General features: G+C 33.6%; 3 protein-coding genes across 3 annotated transcripts; all 3 read right to left on the bottom strand.

Moving 5' to 3' along the window:
* Positions 1-7,249: 7,249 nt before the first annotated feature.
* Positions 7,250-9,523, bottom strand: LOC111806924 (GDSL lipase). The gene is made up of 4 exons (XM_087129009.1): positions 9,233-9,523; positions 9,023-9,144; positions 8,725-8,931; positions 7,250-7,672 (listed from the first exon to the last, which is right to left on the bottom strand). Exons 1-4 carry the CDS (start codon positions 9,495-9,497, stop codon positions 7,472-7,474), a joined length of 795 nt encoding a protein of 264 aa, XP_086985135.1. The 5' UTR covers positions 9,498-9,523; the 3' UTR covers positions 7,250-7,471.
* Positions 9,524-11,217: 1,694 nt separating this feature from the next.
* Positions 11,218-13,446, bottom strand: LOC111806923 (uncharacterized). The gene is made up of 3 exons (XM_023692450.2): positions 12,509-13,446; positions 12,289-12,381; positions 11,218-11,452 (listed from the first exon to the last, which is right to left on the bottom strand). The coding sequence occupies exons 1-3, from the start codon at positions 13,046-13,048 to the stop codon at positions 11,390-11,392; spliced, it is 696 nt and encodes a 231-aa protein (XP_023548218.2). The 5' UTR covers positions 13,049-13,446; the 3' UTR covers positions 11,218-11,389.
* A 1,445-nt stretch (positions 13,447-14,891) lies between these two features.
* Positions 14,892-17,663, bottom strand: LOC111806921 (ethylene-responsive transcription factor RAP2-12). The gene is made up of 3 exons (XM_023692449.2): positions 17,195-17,663; positions 15,339-16,280; positions 14,892-15,183 (listed from the first exon to the last, which is right to left on the bottom strand). The coding sequence occupies exons 1-2, from the start codon at positions 17,469-17,471 to the stop codon at positions 15,388-15,390; spliced, it is 1,170 nt and encodes a 389-aa protein (XP_023548217.2). The 5' UTR covers positions 17,472-17,663; the 3' UTR covers positions 14,892-15,183; positions 15,339-15,387.
* Between the last annotated feature and the right edge of the window lie 1,075 nt (positions 17,664-18,738).

Below are 18,738 nucleotides of genomic sequence, written 5' to 3'. Positions count from 1 at the left end.
TAATAATAATAATAATAATAATAATAATAATAATAATAATTGATAAAAGAGCGAGGAAAAAAAAAAACAAATATAATTTTTAGGGGTTTTTAATTTTCTTCCTTTTATAAGTAAATTAAATTATAAAATCGTAATTAATTCGCCGTTATACTAATTATAGGCCGCCCAATCATTGTGTTCTTTCTGGAAACACCTCCATTGGTGGGTAACTCAATTACCGAGTCTCCCGAACCACTGAGTCGAACCGGTCCGAGTTGGTCCGAGTTGGTCCGAGTCAAATTTTTAACTCGGACCCAGTGTTTTGTCGGGTTGCGAAAGGGTTCACGTTTTGTAGCACGGTTTTTTTTTTTCACTTTTTATTGCTCCGTTTGCGGGGGTATTTTGTCTTTTTAAAATTTATCACAATTATTTATAATTTTTCCACCATTGCGTGGAAGAATGTTCTCATAATTCACTTTTTTTTTTTTTTTTTAATTAAAAGTAATTTGTTTTTTTTTTTTTTAATATAAAGAAGTCAATAATTTAACAATTAATTAATTAAAAAAAGAAAGAATAAATAAACACGTTGAGAGATGAAAAGCGAATATGCCTATGCCATCTGGCTTGCTTGGAGTCTTCTTATTAGCTATCATTAAATATATTAATAGTAGACTTATCTATACCGAGTCCTGACGACTAATATCGGAGTTGGATTGAAAAAAATATTTTATGTGGTTAACTTAAAATCTCGGGTTAGTTCAATTTGTAACCCAAACTGCTCGAATATAATTCATAACTCAACCCGACTTTTATAATTATTTAAACAAAAAGCTTATCTACCGTGCATATTACATTAATAACTAAAATTTCACTAGTCACCATCCGTAACTAACTGGTTACATGTAACGGCCCAGGCAAGTCGCAGATATTGTCCTTTTTGGACTTTCCCTTTCGAGATTCCCCTCAATGCTTTAAAACGCGTCTTCTATGGTAAGGTTTCCACACCCTTATAAATGATGGTTTGTTTTCCTCCCACAACCAATCTGGGACATCACATTACATATCTTAAATATATTATTTCTTTTAAAGACACAGTAGAGTTGGATTGGAAAAATATTTTAGACAAACTCTGCCCTTTATTTTCATGTTAGATTAGGCTGAGTTGTCGTGTTGTTTTTATTTAATTATTTAAGAAAATCAAATTTATCCATAATACATGTTATATTATTAACTAAAGTCTCATTAGTCATAATGCATCACGAACATCAATTACAAATATTAAATATTCATAATAACCTAAAAATACAGGATAGAGTGGGGTGGAGTTTTATCCCTATTTTCAAGTGGGTCGGAAAAAAAATCAACTTGCAAACCGACCCAAATATATAATTTTTAAAAAATTAAACCCAACCAAAAAAATATATTTTTGTTAGTAAATCCCACCTTATTTATTTTTTATTTTTTTTATCATAAACGATTAATTTGTATTACGGGAGATTAAACGTTTTATTTTATCTCATGATTATGGCAACCAAATTTTTGGTTATGAAAATGAAATTCCTTTGCTTGCACAATGATGCTTAATCAATTTTTTAAATTTAATAAAAGGAAGCAAAGCTGGCCAACAAATTTAATTTAATTTAATTTAATTTAATTAACCCAAACACCACTTCAATCTTTTTCTAGATACATTTATTTCGTTATTTTTCATTTATTATTATTATTATTATTTACGTCAAACCTTAAAATAATATTAGTTAATTCGCATAGGAAACTGAGGTGGTTAAAATCCGACCGTATGATCTCGATCGAACGGCGAGGGGATTATGGGCTTGAAGAGGATATTGACATCTTCAAACGTGGCTAGAGACAGCTGGCAGTTGATGTGGCCAATACGTAGACTTCTTAATTTCCACAACGTGAAAATGTGCAAGCCACAACTAATTGTTGTCTTTCTTCTTCAGCCGACAATGAAGCCACGTGTCGTGTCTATGATAGGGAGTTTATATCCCACTCGCGCGTCTACCGAACTCACTTTCCTACTCGCTTGTTTTTTGTGCCACGTAGCCTTTTCTCCCCCTTTTTTGTCGTCGTAAATCACGTTGATTGAGAAAATGAAGTTTGATCTAATATTTTCCTTGAGAAACAACGTGACATTTTATAAATAAAATTACAATAATTTAATTTAATTTTATAAATAATTATAATTAATTTACAATAATTTTGAATCAATAAAAAATAAAAAAGTATATAATAAAATGTTAAATTAATTGCTGGTAAATGAAGCAAAGCATGTCCATAATTTGTCAGCTAACGTGTCAGTTGGGCGACTGTGGGCAGTGGCGAGAGCGGCGTGTGTCCGTGACTGACTGTACATTTAACCACTTTAATTATTTATTTTATTTCTCACACGCTATCTTTTATTTTTTTTTAATAGTCATCGTTTAAATAATACTATTCCACTTTTACAAGTTATATCCAAATAACAATTTAATTTTTTTTTATAGCTAATAAAAAATTTACAATAATTTTACAATTAATGGATGACTGGAACAACCCGAATAGAGTTCATAAAACCCAACACTTTATTTTAAGGTTGAGTTGGATTGGTTTTTTTTTTTTTTTTTTTTTTTTTTTTTTTTAATATTAAAAAGAAAAGAAAGGCAATAAATTCATAAAAATCAGGTGAGTGAGGGTGAGCGACTTTTTGGTAGGTAAGTGTGAGACTAATAAAACCCATTTAATTTTGAATAATTATAAAAAATAACTTTAAAAGTGAAAATGACGGTAGACAATAAAATATGAAGCAATAATTTAGAGTGGAGGAAGCCCGGCGTTAAATAAATAAATTAATAAATAAATAAAAGTAAATAAAAATAAAAATAAATAAAAAAAATAAAATAAAACTTTGACTTGGAGATTACATGTAGAATGTAATTTGTGTTTGGTTACATGTGGGAAAATAAAATAAATAAATAAATAAATAAATAAATAATAAAAGGCATCTTTTACTCACTTTTAATATGAAACCAAAAAACAAAGTTTTATTTGTATTCAAATAGACTTCCTTTTTGGATCCCAACTTTAAGTGATTCCTCCCCATCATATGCAAATCCATGTCACTTTTTTATTTATTTATTTATTTATTATTATTATTAATCAAATATCAAAGGTTAAATTAATAAAAAAATATACCCATATCATTGATTTGGTGGGGCAACCGTTAATACTTTGTTTTAAAAATATCCTTAAATTTTCAAAAATATCTTAAAACTTTTGGAAAAAATTTCTTTAATACCCTTCAACTTTTTAAAATTTAAAAAATATTTTTAATTTTTTTAAAAAAATAAATAGTACCTTTGTACGCTCTCAAAATCTCAAAAATAATATTAAAAAAGTTTTAAGCATAATTTACACAAAATATTAACGGTTTCTATTTAAACTAATGGTAAGAGTATTTTGTAATTTTTTTTTAAAAAAAAATTTAAGGATACTATTGAATTTTTTGAAAGTTTAAGGATGTCTTTTTACAAAGAAGTACAAAATTTAGGGATATTTTTATTAATTTAGCTTATTTTTACCTCTCTAATAATTTAATTAATTAAAAAAATAATAATAGAAAATTTGTTTGAAATTTTCTCTTGAGCAATTTCTATTTGGGTTTTTTCAATATAATATTGTATTACAAGGAAATTGAAAGCTACATATGTGTAAAAATATATATATATATACTAACATTTTTTTTGTTGAATTTTTCAAAATTTGAGTTAATATTATATATTTTTAAAAATATTGGAAGTCTGAAACCAATAATCTGTTAAAATAAATAAATTAATTTGTTTTGGTTTAAATGATTTACAGTGACACACAAACCAATACTTAAATAGAAACGGTTTGTGAGAGCGGGATCCTCTGCCCGCCCCGGCTCTCTTTCCACTTTTTCAACTCCTGTACGTCCGAGTTGGGTTTGGTTAGAAAAATCTTTTGGATCAATTAATTTTTTATTTATTTATTGAGTTGATAACCCGAACACCTTGAATAGAGTTTACAATCCAACACAAATCACTATTCTACTTTATGATTATAGTTGTTAAGATATTTAGTCCTGAATTATGGTTTATCGTATATATATCATATTTAACCCTTTATTATAGGTAAATAAAGAGGATATTTTGTCTTTCATTACGGTTTTTTTTGTAGATATCATATTTGTTCTTTTATTACAGAAACTATCTTGTATCCATTTATTGTTTTTTTTTATTTTTTTATTTGTAATTTATTTGATTATTATAAATAGAGAATTTCACCACAATTTAGGTGAGGTGAGTTTAGCAAACATTCTCGTGATATCAAAATTCCGTCGGTTTAGTAACCCTAATCTTTTTTTGTTCAATAAGTACAATCAAATATTTGTTGTGATACCATGAGAATATTTACTAAAATCATCACACCAAAATGATGGCTAAATTCTCCATTTATAATCATTTATAGAATAAATAAATTACCGTTGGAGAGAGCAATCAATGAATACAAGATTTTTGCGTATAATAAAATGGTAAATATGATACATATGTTAAACCGTAATGGGAGGCTAAATATCATATAAGATATTTGTCTATAAAGAATCAAATATGGTAACTATCAAATATGGTAACTATGTTAAACCGTAATGGAAGGCAAAATATTCTCAATCATACAAGATATTTGCCTATAATAAACGGTCAAATATGATATATATGATAAACCATAATTTAAGACTAAATATCCTGAACATCGAATTTGAATGCACGTGAAGCTTGGATCAAAAAAATTTAGAGAGAAGTCGAGAAACACTTTTTGTGAAGATGTCAACCAAAACCTGGCGATGGGAAGGTACATACTATATGTGATGTTTGCTAACAACAACAAGTTCCCGAATGAAATGATAATCTTAAGATAATGAAAAATACGTTTGACCTTGGTAAAGTGATATGGAGTAGGGACGTGCAAAAATTGACTTACAGAATTGACAGCATGGACAATATCTGAGCGTGTAATGGTCAAGTACTGAAAGGCACCAACGAGAGATCCATAGAGAGTAAAAATAAAAGAAAAGAGAACTATCTGCAGTTAGGTGTTGAAAAGCAACGATGGGCTGTGGACTATATAGACGCAAGATAGAGACTTCAAAATTAGGGTTTATGTATCATATTTGACGTGATATTTGCCTTCCTAACTATAGGTATCATATTTGACCTCTTATTACAGGCAAATATCTTGTATCAATTTATTACTCTTCCCACCTAATACTTTATTTGGCTCTGTAAATGAATATAAATAGAAAACTTTCACTTGTTTAAGTGTGACTTACCATAGTTATCATATTTGTCATTTTATTACAGTCAAATATCATATATCTATTTATTATTCTTTCCAGTTATCGCTCTTTTATATAATTTATAATTATTTAATTCTCATTGTATACCGCTCTGACTGTTGTTTTAGTAAATATTCTCATGGTATTAGAGACTTGTTTTAGCAAGTCTGATTCAATATCTTGTATCTATTTATTGGTTTTTTTTTTTTTAAAAAAATTTATTTGATTATTATAAAGAGAATTTCACTCATCTAGTTATCATTGGTTACAAACGTTAAATACATTTAGTTATCATTATAATCGTAAAAGTAGGATTGAGTTGAAACCTTATGTTCGGGTTAGTCGAGTTGACCCGATAAAAAAATGAAAATGTGTGAACCGACCCGAATTTTCGATTTTTCAAAAAACTGAACCCAACTCAAATTGAAAAAAAATCTAACCCAATTCAATCTAAAGTGAGTTAGATAGTTCGAATTGATACATTCTCGGTTCTCAAATCATTTTACTTCTTCCAAATCTTTTTTTTTTTTTTAATACAAATAGTTTTATATTTTAGTGACTTTGAGCTCAAGTTAAAATGGAATATATAATAACAAAATTATTATGTGATATATTCCATTTTATCCTATGCTTTCAATCAAATTATATGATGCTTTTACTTTAAAAATATAAATTATATTATTGTTACATATCATTAAATTAATATAATTTAGCACGATGCTTAAATTTATTATGATATTTGATATCGTAAGTAAATATTTATATTAAATTAATTGTTTTTTTCATATGAATAATATAAATATGATAATAAAATTAAATTTAAATTTTTAATCGCTTGAAGATATATAAATTATATTTTGTACCCAAACATTTGAATTGAGTATACTCTCATCCATGGTCAATCTATTAATTATTAAACAATTATTGTGAATTATATTTGAGAATAGAATAAGGTAAAAATAAAATAAAATAAAATAAATTGGTATTTAGCATTATTTCCGAGATATGATTAACTATGAGTTAATTAATAATAAACGTTTTTTTTTTTAAAAAAAAAATGATTTTTCCAGCTGTGGAACACGTTTTTTATTAAACAAATAAGAAAATAATAATAAATTAAATGAGATGTTAGATATTTATTCACAATTTTCCCAACAAATATAATAAATGAAATAGATTCAAAGTCAAGAAATAATAATAAAATAGAGTCTAAATTAATAAAAATATTCATTCATTAATTTAAGTTTTAATAAGAATTTAAAAATACTTTTACAATTAAAACATTTTATTTAATTAATAATCATAATATTTTAATAATATTTATAAAAACTTAAAACAACCCTTAGAATTTCTTTTAAAAGCTTAAAAATATTTTTATGGTCACTGTCTCACGTAAGATTTCAAAAGTAACATTAATATTTTCGACCAATTAAGAAAAAAAATTAAGACAATATATCTGAGGTAGATAAACAGATTTAGGACACACACAACGCTCTCAATTTCAATCAATTTCAATCAAATTTCGTTCAACAACGAACAGACGATATGCTCACAACACTCTCAATTTCAATCAAATTTTGTTCAACAACGAACAGACGATATGCTAAAATGGTGAGTAAGGAAGATAACGAAATACCTTTTATAAGGGTGTGGAAACGGTTAGGAATCACGGATCTCTACAATGATATGATATTGTCCACTTTAAGCATAAGCACTCGTGGTTTTGCTTTTTGGGCTTACCCAAAAGGCCTTGTACCAATGAAGATGTATTCCTTGCTCATAAACCATGACCATTCTCTAAATTAGCTGACGTGAGACTCCCTCTCAACCATCCTCAACAGAAACTTCTCCCTAGTATACGTGTTTTAAAAACCTCTAGGGGAAGCTTGAAAGAGAAGAGAAGAGGACAATATCTGTTTACAGTGGGCTTGGATTGTTAAACATTACCTACTTCTTTTCAATCCTAACTTATCGAATAAGGTGTTTAGGAGACTCCTTCCCAACAATCCTCAACAGAAACTTCTCCCTCGTAGATCTGTTTTAAAAACGTTTAAGGAAGCCTAAAAGGAAGAGGACAATATCTGTTAGCAGTGGGTTTGGGTCATTACACGTTACCTACTTCTTTTCAATCCTAACTTACCGAATGTGGTGTTTAATGGACAAGAATACCAATTCCCAAGACAATGGAAGAAGCTCATTGTGCAGCCTTGCAAGCGCCGATGGCTCATCCCAACACCTTCCATACTGCCTCCCTGTCTTCACTCTCGTGTTTGGCATACAACCTATTGGAGCCACCGCTGCAACCACAAATTTTCTTCCTCCTTTCTTGTATATTTCCTACCACATCAAATAGTTTGGGTTTAATCCAGCTTCAAACTAAATAAATATATATATATACACTCGAATTGTGCTCGTTTTGATTGAGAGAAGAATCATTGGTATGCAAATAAGAGATACTATTGTGAGATTACACGTTGGTTGGAGAGGAGAACTAAACATTGTTTATAATGTGTGGAAACCTCTCTCTGTTAGACATGTTTTAAAAATTTTGATGGGAAGTTCGAAAGGGAAAGATTAGAAAGGACAATATGTGCTAACGGTGGGATTTGACTGTTACAAATGGTATTAGAGCCAGACATGGACGATGTGCAAGCGAGGAGGCTAAGCCCTGAAAATGGTGGACAAGAGCCGATGTGCCAGCAAGAACGCTGGTTCCGAAAGGGAGTGGATTGAGAGTCCCACGTTGATTAGAGAAGAGAACGAGTGTCATTGAGGAGGCTAAGTCCCAAAGGGGGTAGACAAGAGGCGGTGTACTAGTAAGGACGCTGGTCCGTAGAGGAGTAGATTGGGGTCCCACATCGATTAGAGAAGGGAACGAGTGCCAGTGATTGGGGGTCCTACATCGATTAGAGAAGGTAGGAGTGCCAGGGAGGAGGCTAAGCCCCGAAGATGGTGGACAAGCAAGGATGCTGAGCCTCGAAGGGTAGTGGATTGGGGTCCTACATCGATTAAAGAAGGGAGCGAGTACCAGAGATTGGGGGTCTCACATTGATTAGAGAAGAGAACGAGTGTCCGCAATTGAGGGTCTCACATCGATTAGAGAAGGTAGCGAGTGCTCACGAGGAGGCTAAGCCCCGAAAGGGGTGGAGAAGAGGCAATGTGCCAGGAATGCAGGGCCCCGAAGGGGAGTGGATTGGGGTCGCACATAGATTAGAGAAAGAAACGAGTGCCAGCGAGGACGCTGATCCTCAAGACGATGGATTGGGGAGTCCCACATCGATCGGTTAGGGAGGAGAACTAAACATCTATGGGCTCGAGCATTTACACTATCTCTATTTATATAAAAAAAAATGGGAGTAAATTAATATATATTATTTTGTAAAATTTACTTCGAGCACCATATTCACGTACTCTGTTTTGGTGTACTTCTTAAGAACAGGGGAGCCTTCAAAAGGAACGATGTAATCGTTTCCTCCGATACCAAACAGATGAACAGAGTTCGAAAGCAATCTACGGGCTCTGCATCTTCCGAGCTTCTTCCTAATCGATCTTTCCACCTTCTTGAAGTACCTGAGTTGAGTTCCAAGGTGTATGACCTGTAAAATTAAATCAATACATTCAACATTCATCAGAGAAAACGAAGATCGCAAAACAACAAATCAATGCATTTCATCGACTGATTCGTACGAATCCTCGGTGAGTTTCGACTAAAACGCCGCCTCCACCGGATGCAAAATTCACGCCGTAGTTGTAACGTTTGGTGCGAGGATCTAAATACGACGGAATCAATGGCAGATTCGCATACTTCGCTGTAAGGTAAAATTTCTTTCAAGATTAAAGAGATACGAAACTGAAGCGAGTACGATTTTTAGTTCAATCTCTGTTTCGAGTACTCACCGATGAAATCTGGCACGAGACGGCCATTGGAGAATCTTCCGGTCGGATATTTGAAGAAAGTCTCGCCGTAGGGCATGAAATTGGCGCGGTACCCCTTGGTAGTGTTGAGGAAATTGTTGTTTCCAGAATCGAAAAAGGAATCGCCGAATACGAACAAGGCGACGTGTTTTGGCGACGAATAAACATCGGCGATTCGAGAGCTTCGTGCGATGAAGAAAACTGTGAAGAAGATCGAGAAGAAGAAAGGGAAGTTTGATGTGTTCATCTTCGGATTCGGAAACTGATCGATGGAGACGGATTCTTCTCGTGTTCTTATAGAATCAAGTGTTCTTAGAAATATGTTATTTTCGAAAATTTTAACACTTACCAAATTTAACATATTCCAGTCGTGTTCTAACAGGTAACAGAGTCATGTCATGCCCCTATTCTGAATGATTATGGGTCCAAGGAATATTATCTCTATTGCTACGAAGCCTTTTGAGAGACCGAAAGCAAAGTCATGAGAGAGCTCAAAGTGGACAATATCATACCATTGTAGAGAGGAAAGAAAAGATTATCGACCGAGTTGACGATGGAGAGGAGCGAAGCCGCTTTGATGCGTGTGAGAAGAAAGAATAGAACTTATGTTTGACTTGTGTCAGGTTGGGTAAGTAAGATAATATCACAATGTCTCTATTTAACGTGCAAAATTTTCTTTTTATTAATTTTAAAATCAAAGATATAAGAGCTCACACCTAGGATAGACAATATCATATTATTGTAAAAAAATGTAGAGAGTCGTTATCTATAATAGGGGTATTAAAGTCATTTCCCCTGACTTAATCATCTCGGTACAATTTTGAGATATAAAAAAAGATGTGTGGTGAAGAAGATTAATTGAAACGATGTTTAACTGTAGCTCTTGTTGGATGAAAATGTTTGATATTTAAGTTTTATGAGAATTTATTTATTAGTGTAATTCGACAATCCAATCCGACCCAATTCACTTCAAATATGCGTGAAAGATAAGAAGTCAAACAATGAAGGTAGGAATTGTTGGTTTAGAACTCGAGCCGTTCATAGACCGAGAAGGCTTCTAGCTTCTCCGTCCGAAGGAGTTTTTGACAGTGAGTTGAAACTAACCAAGCCACGCCTAGTTCTTGTCGATAGGGGCCAGTAGCTTACTTCCAAGCTTTGTCAACTATATTATATAGTTGTGGCTATGACCCAACGTTGAGTTGAGTTGTGAACTCTATTCAAGTCGCCAACCTAACAAATTTAAAATTTAAGGTTGTGCTATAAAAGCAATTTAATCCTATCTAATAAAATTATTGATTTAAGTTCGACAAAAATGAAACAGAAAACCAAGCGGAGAGATAGTTGGCGACGACATCCGATGAGAAACACAGAGACGAAGTCGAGTGGAGAAATGGAAGTTGAGACGAGAGTCTAGTCGAGAAATAAAGAGGTGACTGGCGAGTGACATCGACATCCGCTATGAAGATGAGAACGACGTCAATGGAGAAGACAAACACTATGAGATGAGAACAATGAAGATGAAGAGTAGAGAGACAACGAGATAGATGAATCATCATTCAACTTATTAACTCAATCTCGTATGGTGGAAGAGGAGAGAGAAAGTCTGCACATGAAGAGTGCATGTGCTTCCACGTGACAGGGTTAACACGACTCTTGGGTGGGCTGTGTGGGCTCGTGCCTTTTTTTAAGAATTTCGGGTTGGGTCGGGTTGTCCCATTAGTTTGAATTTTAAACCCAAACACAACCTGAATCAGATTGGATTCCAAAAAATGAACCCAACCCAAACCCGAAGTCTTTTTAAACCCAACCCAACCCTTATAATTCGAGTTGGGTTCTCGGGTTAGCGAGTTGGGTGTACACCCCTAGTTTTATTCGTGTCGTTAACGACATCAGTAAGATGATAAAGTGACCTACCAATTAGATAATTTTTGATGAAAATCGAAATGATATAATAGTTAATGAAAGAATTTACTAATAATATTATCTATATTGTGATTAAAAAAATGAATTATACATTAGAAAAAGAAAAATCCAAATAATTGGGTGAGGAAGGAAATTAGTAAATAAAACAAACAAATCCAAAAAGAGATTAAACAAAACACTTAACCATTAATTACTTAATTAGTGAGTTAAGCATCTTCATAAGTAAAAAGCGACGCCACAGTTTGTGGCCGTTGCGTTGGTGTTGGAAGGAAATGAATCCTGAAAATCAAGAGACTAAGTAAATTAATTTCCTTCATAATCATAATTTATTTACAAATAATTGCTTTAAGTAAATTAATTTCCTTCATAATCATAATTTATTTACAAATAATTGCTTTTTAGAGTTCAACAAAATAAAAATCCACTAACTCACAAATTTTGGGTTGATAACCCAAAAAAACACGAACAGTTAGGTTGGATTTGTCGGGGTGCTTTTTTTAATTATTTAAAAATTCTACTTATCTACCGTACATATTACGTTGATAACTAAAACATTCAAATAACAAATATTTATAGGTCAGAATTTGTTACTAACTTCCGTTACAAATCTTAAATATTCTTAATTAGAACAATGTTAGATGAACACGACTCTCCACAATGGTATGATATTGTCCACTTTGAACATAAGCTCTCATAACTTTGTTTTGAGCTTACCCAACACGCCTCACACCAATTAGTGAGTATTCTTTTATTATAAACCCATGATCATTTCCTAAATTAGGAGATGTGGGACTTTTATTATCCAACACCTCTGGAAATTAGGAGATGTGGGACTTTTATTATCCAACACCTCCCTTCGAACAAAGTACACCTCCCCTTAATCGAGGCTCGACTCCTCATTTTCTTTTCGAGTCCTTTGTTCGACATTTGAGGATTTACCAATCTATTGGCACGACTAAGTTTAGGGTATGACTCATACCATGTTAGACGAACACGACTCTGTACAATAGTATGATATTGTCCACTTTGGACATAAGACCTCGTGACTTTGCTTTCGTGGTACAACAAACATAAGCTTAAAATATATATTTAGGGGGAGGGGAAGATGAGCGTACCAAAGCTTTTGCAACGATTGCTCCATTGCCGAGTAATTGTTCTCTGAAAGTAAGCCCTCTGTAATGAACATCCACATTGCAGTTCAGAGCAACCTACAGCAAAATCCTCTAACAATTCAATCCGCAAAAGGAGAATTTACAGACGAATTCTTCAAAATCAACACAGCAAATTCTTCCATGGAAGCTTCAGAGTTGAATGAAAATAACAAATAAACCTTACCTTCATCTTGATCACAGCCATATGAAGCACAAACAGCTCTACACCAACATCGCCAATGATTTTCATCTCAACAAACTCTGGCGTCGCATCGAACAAATCGACATTGAATCGATGCAGCAGAAGGCGAGTTCGAACGCTCCGATCGTCACTACGAGCGGGCTGGAACACTTCGGGGACTCGTATGGTTCCGATCATGGCGTTTCCATCGTGGATCAGGAGAAGTCTCGACGGACTATACTTAATGCCGATTTTGTTAGGGTTTCGAGAGTTGAGAGTCAAGGTGAAAACCGAAGAAATAAATGGAGAGCCAGAGTTGAGGCTAATGTTGTACCAATCCAATCGCAGTGATTCGAGAGAAAAGATCGGCTGTCGAGGCTTTAATAGGAAGATTACAGGCAATGCGGCGATGGCGATCGCGATGATCGAGAAGAGAGCGATGAAGAGGAGGAAAAGGCAGAATCGTTTCAGAGTATAAAGCGTACAGATCTGGTGGCAGCAAAAGCGATTGGAAAATCGAGTTCCAGATGCGAGAACATCCATTGACGGCCATTTTGGAGACACGAAGAACACGGATTAAATCAAGAATAATAGCAACTTCTAATGGCGGAATTTGGAATTTGATTTCTTGCTTAAGATTCTTAAACTCTCTATTGTTCTTCGAAGGCTTGCAACTTGATGTAAAAGTAACGAATTTTCGTAGTATTCTTGATAACAAAATTAGGAATCTGTTTTTCATTTAAATAATAATCAAGTAAATTACAAGTGTTCTTAACTTAATCACCAGAATGAATGAGATAATTAGATTTTATTTTTCTGATGGTACATGGAATAATTGCCTATAATGCCGTAATTGGAAGATTGATATTTCAAAAGATATAATTATGAAAATATTGAAGTTAACATAGAATAAAGAGAGACAATTTTTGGGTTAATTTATCTGTTATATTAATAACTAAATATCAAAACGTTAAATATTTTTAATTCTTTTAAATGTTAGGAATCAGACTCTCTACAATAGTATCATATTGTCCAATTTGAGTATGTTTGATCTTCCACTAAATTAACCAAGGTGTAACTCACCCAATAATCCTCAATCATCCTCCTCCGAACAAAGTACATTATAAACCTCCCCTGAGGCTTATAGAGCTCTCCCTCAAACAAAGTACACAATTTCTTCGACACTTTAGTCACTTTTGAGTACACCTTCGAGAGGCTCACAATTCTTTGTTCGATATTTGAGAATTTTATTGACATGGTTAAATTTAGTGCATGACTTTGATATCATGTTAGGAATCACGACTCTCCACAATGGTATGATATTGTCCACTTTAAGTATAAGCTCTCATGGCTTTGCTTTGAGCTTCCTCAAAAGGCATCGTACCAATAGAGATAGTATTTCTCACTCATAAACCCATGACAACGTGGACTCACACAACCAATGTGGGACTCACACCCAATAATCCTCAACATCTTTAAAAGTCTGTTATGTTGTATTGTAATTCTAAATAATAATAAATAAATAAATAAAATACTAAACTGATCTTCGATTTTGCAAATATTCAACCCAACTCAACATTTATAATTTGGGTTATGTAGTCCAAATTGGTCGAGTTATTAGATATTATAAACACCCTAGATGTCATTCCACCAAATGAATTTATTTGTAAATCTAACTTTAATGATTTTCTTTATTAATTATATTATATATTTAGATAATATGTTAAAAAAAATTAACTATTTGAATCTAAAATCATGATAAAAACCATCAGTATTTTATTCCTTAATTTTGAAAAGTTGAAGTCTTTTGAGAAAAAAGGTCGAATGAAATCACATGCAAGAAACAGCTTAAAATAGGAACTTGCTCTGCACTTGCAATAACATGTGAGTGGGAGAATAGGGCCAAACCACAAAACGAGGATGCCATGCTCAACAAATGGCCCGCCCATCCATGACTTTGACCTAACCAGAGCCAAACTGATCCCACGCATTTCTCCTCCTCCATTACAAACCCTAAACATCTTCACAATCCCATCATCTTTCAAAGCTGCAATTTCAGAAGAAACACATAGAAACAGATGAAACAATGAACATGATCTACAAAAAATTCTAGCTCAAAACTTCACATAAACAGGATAAGATATAGGTACGGGATCAGAGAAGTTTACTTCGTACAAGACAATAACCGAACCTCTCGGTTTCGGTTTATGAACAATGACAAACATTCTAGCTCAAAACCATTCTAGCTCAAAACTGTAAACATCTTCATTCGCACACGAACAAACATTTTCATTGCATATTTGCCAAGTATAAAACAATAATCGAACCTCTCGGTTTCGGTTTATGAACTATAAAGTAGTATGGAAGAAATCTGAAAAGAAAAGAATAGCATAACCATCCATTCTCATTCACACAAACACAAAAGGCAGAATTGAGATTCATCAAGTTTTCAACATCCACAGCAAGCCAACTACATGTAGTTTATCATCATCAGTACAAGCATATATTAGTTTTGAGATTCCCATATTATGGTCTCGACACATGAAATGTAGCCTACCAAGCAAGTAGTACTACATGTCCTCACAACATACAAACCAATAGCCATGTTTGTTGTTAAGCCGTTGCTTATGCAGGCAGATCTCTCTCACGTCCATTGCCATAACAGAGGACAAATGTTCCTGCAATAAGTTTATGTAAGAAATTCAAGCTTTTACAAGCAAAACAAACAAAGGAGATCATCATCCTGAAGGAAGGAGTATACACTTTTTTTTTTTTTTTTTTTGAAAAAGCTGGAAAATTTAGGGAGGAGTTGATAAAGATGTCAAAAACTCACTAATATGTAGCTTTTATTTACATAACCTAGCAATCTGGACAAGATTTGCTTAGAAGGCACTGCCGACCATTCCCGAAAAATCATCGAAGGACCAAAGGTCGACTGAGTTTACGCCATCCTGGTTTCCTGTCTCGCCTGCAAGGAAGGCATCCATTGATGCATCCCAGCTGCCATCAAGATATGGCATCTGGAAGTATTTCATCTCAGACTCGAAAGAAGATAACTCCTCAGATAAAGTCTTTCCAGAGCCTTGAGAAACCTCCATAGTCTCTGGGCTATACTTAACTTTCTTGCTTGGAGATGCATCCTCCACAAAGTAAGAATCTTCATTCTCCATGGCAGCTGCAAGAAAGGACGAGATTTCAGGAGTCTTTGCACCCTGCTCTCCCCATCCAAAGTCAGAGTACTCAAAGGAATTGCTCCCTTGATCTGAATTGAAGTACATAGGTGCAACATCAGAAGAAGGTGGACTGGTTTTTATTGCAACATCTGTGTTAGCAGGGAATGAATTCATGTTGACAAGTTGATTTGTAAGCGGTTTTTCGTCCAGGAAACCCACGGTGCTATAGTAATCTTCATCAGAGTTGTTCACGAAACCATTGTTCTGGATTTGATCTGATTGGGTCTTTGCCAAACTAGTTTTAACTACTGGTTCCTGAAGGTTTGTCTTGGATGAACGCTTTCCGCTAGTTCGTGGAGCTTCATTGGGAAAATTGACCTTAGCTTTCTTTCCACGAATTCGTCGTGCTTCAGCATCGTATGCTCGAGCAGCTTCTTCAGCAGTATTAAAAGTGCCAAGCCACACACGGACTCCTTTCCGTGGATCACGAATTTCTGCTGCCCATTTACCCCATGGTCGCTGTCGGATTCCCCTGTACTGATTCTTTCGCTTTCTTTTTGCAGATTTTTCAGCTTGTCCAGAGAATTCTACAGATTTTGAAGCTGCAAAGTGTATAAACCTTTTTAAAATCAATGAAGAAGAAAGAATAGACAGATCGGGAGGAGGGAAAAACATAGCAACAAAATTGAATCCATCCCTGTCCAGAAATAAAAGGATTTAAGGGATCCAGAAACTACAAACGACAGGAACGTGGAAAATGTTAGGAAAAGTTAACGGATCATCCACTTTTTTTCAAATATCCATTGGCTACGATAAGATGAATAATTGGAAGGACCACCAAAACAAACAAACAAAAAAAGAACAGAAAGAAAATAATAAGAACAAAAATTAGGTTCAAAGCATTTTATGAATGTTCAACCAATAAGATGAATACCACTAAGCCACAACTTATCTGGCAATTACGTTAGCCGATCCAAAAAAATTGAGAACAATAAAAAAAAAAAAAAAAAAAAAAAATGTAAAGCAGTAAACATCATATAACAAATTCGATCATGTGGTAATCTCGTCAATATTTATGGAACTACTAAGAAAAATCTAAAAATTTGAGCCATAGAAGCTTGATTTATATTCAAATAAAAAATGTAAATCCATGGCTATTGGCCAGATCTATCACTCCCGTCCTTTTTTTTTTTTTTTTTTTCTTTTTAAATCAGTAAAAAGGTTCTCAGTTGATTCCTCAAAAGAATTCGTTTCTGCAGCTCGAAACCTAATGATCAGAAAGTGAATTTCCACATGAAAGAACATGCTCCCCTAAACATCTATCAAAATCAAGAAGGCAGTAACGGATCTACCACAAACCAGCTGAATGTCGAAAACAGAACGAGAACAAGCGGAGGCCATGCATTAAAAGTCACCGAACAGAAATTAGATAGACTACCGAACAAGAAGCAGTAAGGCGTAAAATCAACATCAGAACAGCAATCAAAGGAAGCTTAGCTTAGGAAAAGAAAGTTACCACGAGCAGAAGGAACGGCAGGGCTTCCACCAGCAGAGAAGGCAAATGATTTGACATCAACGAGCTCTTCCACATCAAATTCCAAATCGGAATCGTCCTTGAAATGCTGGAAATCCGTCTCGAAATCATCATCAATGTCAATGATATCAGACTTAACCGGCTTGGACAATTGATTTCCAAAGCCAGGTTTCTTCAGGTTAGGCCAAAGATGTTCGCCGGTGACTCGCCGGGAGTGAGTCGTCGGAATAAAACCGGAGATTAAAGCACCTCCACACATTCTTCAAGAAGAAGACAGTTAACTGAAAGGATTTTGACAGAGAAGTTGGGAGATTATCGATTCTTGAAAGAGAAACTGAAAGAACTTTGGAATTGAAATGAAAAATTTAGTTGTTGAGAAGTGAATTAATTTTAAGCGGAAGGGATTCTTTCTTTAGGGTTTTAATCAAAAACGTTAGGTGGGTGAGTTCTTCCTGAAAGAAAGTGAGAAGAAGTAGGCACATTGCAAGTGGGGCCCACTCATGTAAAATACCCATTTTACCCCCCTTTCTTTATGCCGTCAACTCCACAGTTTGTTCCCTTCCACCGTCGACGCCACGACAAAAATATGATTTATTTTAACTTTTTTATTTTTTATTTATTTTTCTTTTCTCTTTTCAGAAATAATAGAACGAGACAGCGTTACATTATTGTACCTTATTCTAAGGAAAAATACATTTCATGTATTATAAATTTAATATCCATTCGTTCGTATATAATAAATTAATAAAAATATCGCTAAATTTTATATTTTGTTTAAAAAAATACTTATTCACTTTTAAAAATTTGAATAATATCGTTAAATAAATATGACTTTTTAAAATAATTAAAAAAAATAACCAGACAACCTAATTTAATCTAACCATGAAACCTTTATTCAGGTTGCTCGAGTCACCAATTCAATTAAACTAAAAATTTCAGATCGGTCCAAAATATTTTTTCAACTAAATTCGTGTACACTTCTGTTTTTTAATTCATCAACATGTGACCCTGTTGATCAAAGTTACATGTCTTAACTAATTGAGATATGCTCAAATTGACCAAATTTCGAGACAGTAAATTATAAATTTTATTTTCTAATCCATCTCTCATAACCAATTCGAGTATCATCGGAAAGTTCGGTAGACACGGAGTTATGGGTATATTCTCTAGCACATCCCTTCCTCTTTCTCTGAAGCATTTTCCATGTGACATTCTTCATGGGTTGTGGGATTCAAAGGCGTAGGGCTTGTCTGCCTAATTTTATGCCCTTATAGTCATGTTTTAGGTTCATGATAAAGAAAAAAAAAAAAAAAATAGTTTACCAGACTTGACTGCACCAAAACAATGACTATTTAAAAATTTCCCTATTTTTATTTGAAGGGTATATATGCACGCGTGTGAACACGACACTAAAATTTCAATCAACTGTAGCCAACTCATACAGTTTGGGTTAGGTTACGAACTTATTTAGTGTGAGATCCTCGGTAGACACTAGGTAGTGTGTCAACCAGAACGTTGGGCCTCGA

The sequence above is a fragment of the Cucurbita pepo genome, chromosome 12, assembly GCF_057944985.1.
Source record: "Cucurbita pepo subsp. pepo isolate OVF chromosome 12, ASM5794498v1, whole genome shotgun sequence".
NCBI lineage: Eukaryota > Viridiplantae > Streptophyta > Magnoliopsida > Cucurbitales > Cucurbitaceae > Cucurbita > Cucurbita pepo.
The sequence above is the reverse complement of the archived record's forward strand: the minus strand, read 5'-3'. Positions and strand labels throughout refer to the sequence as shown.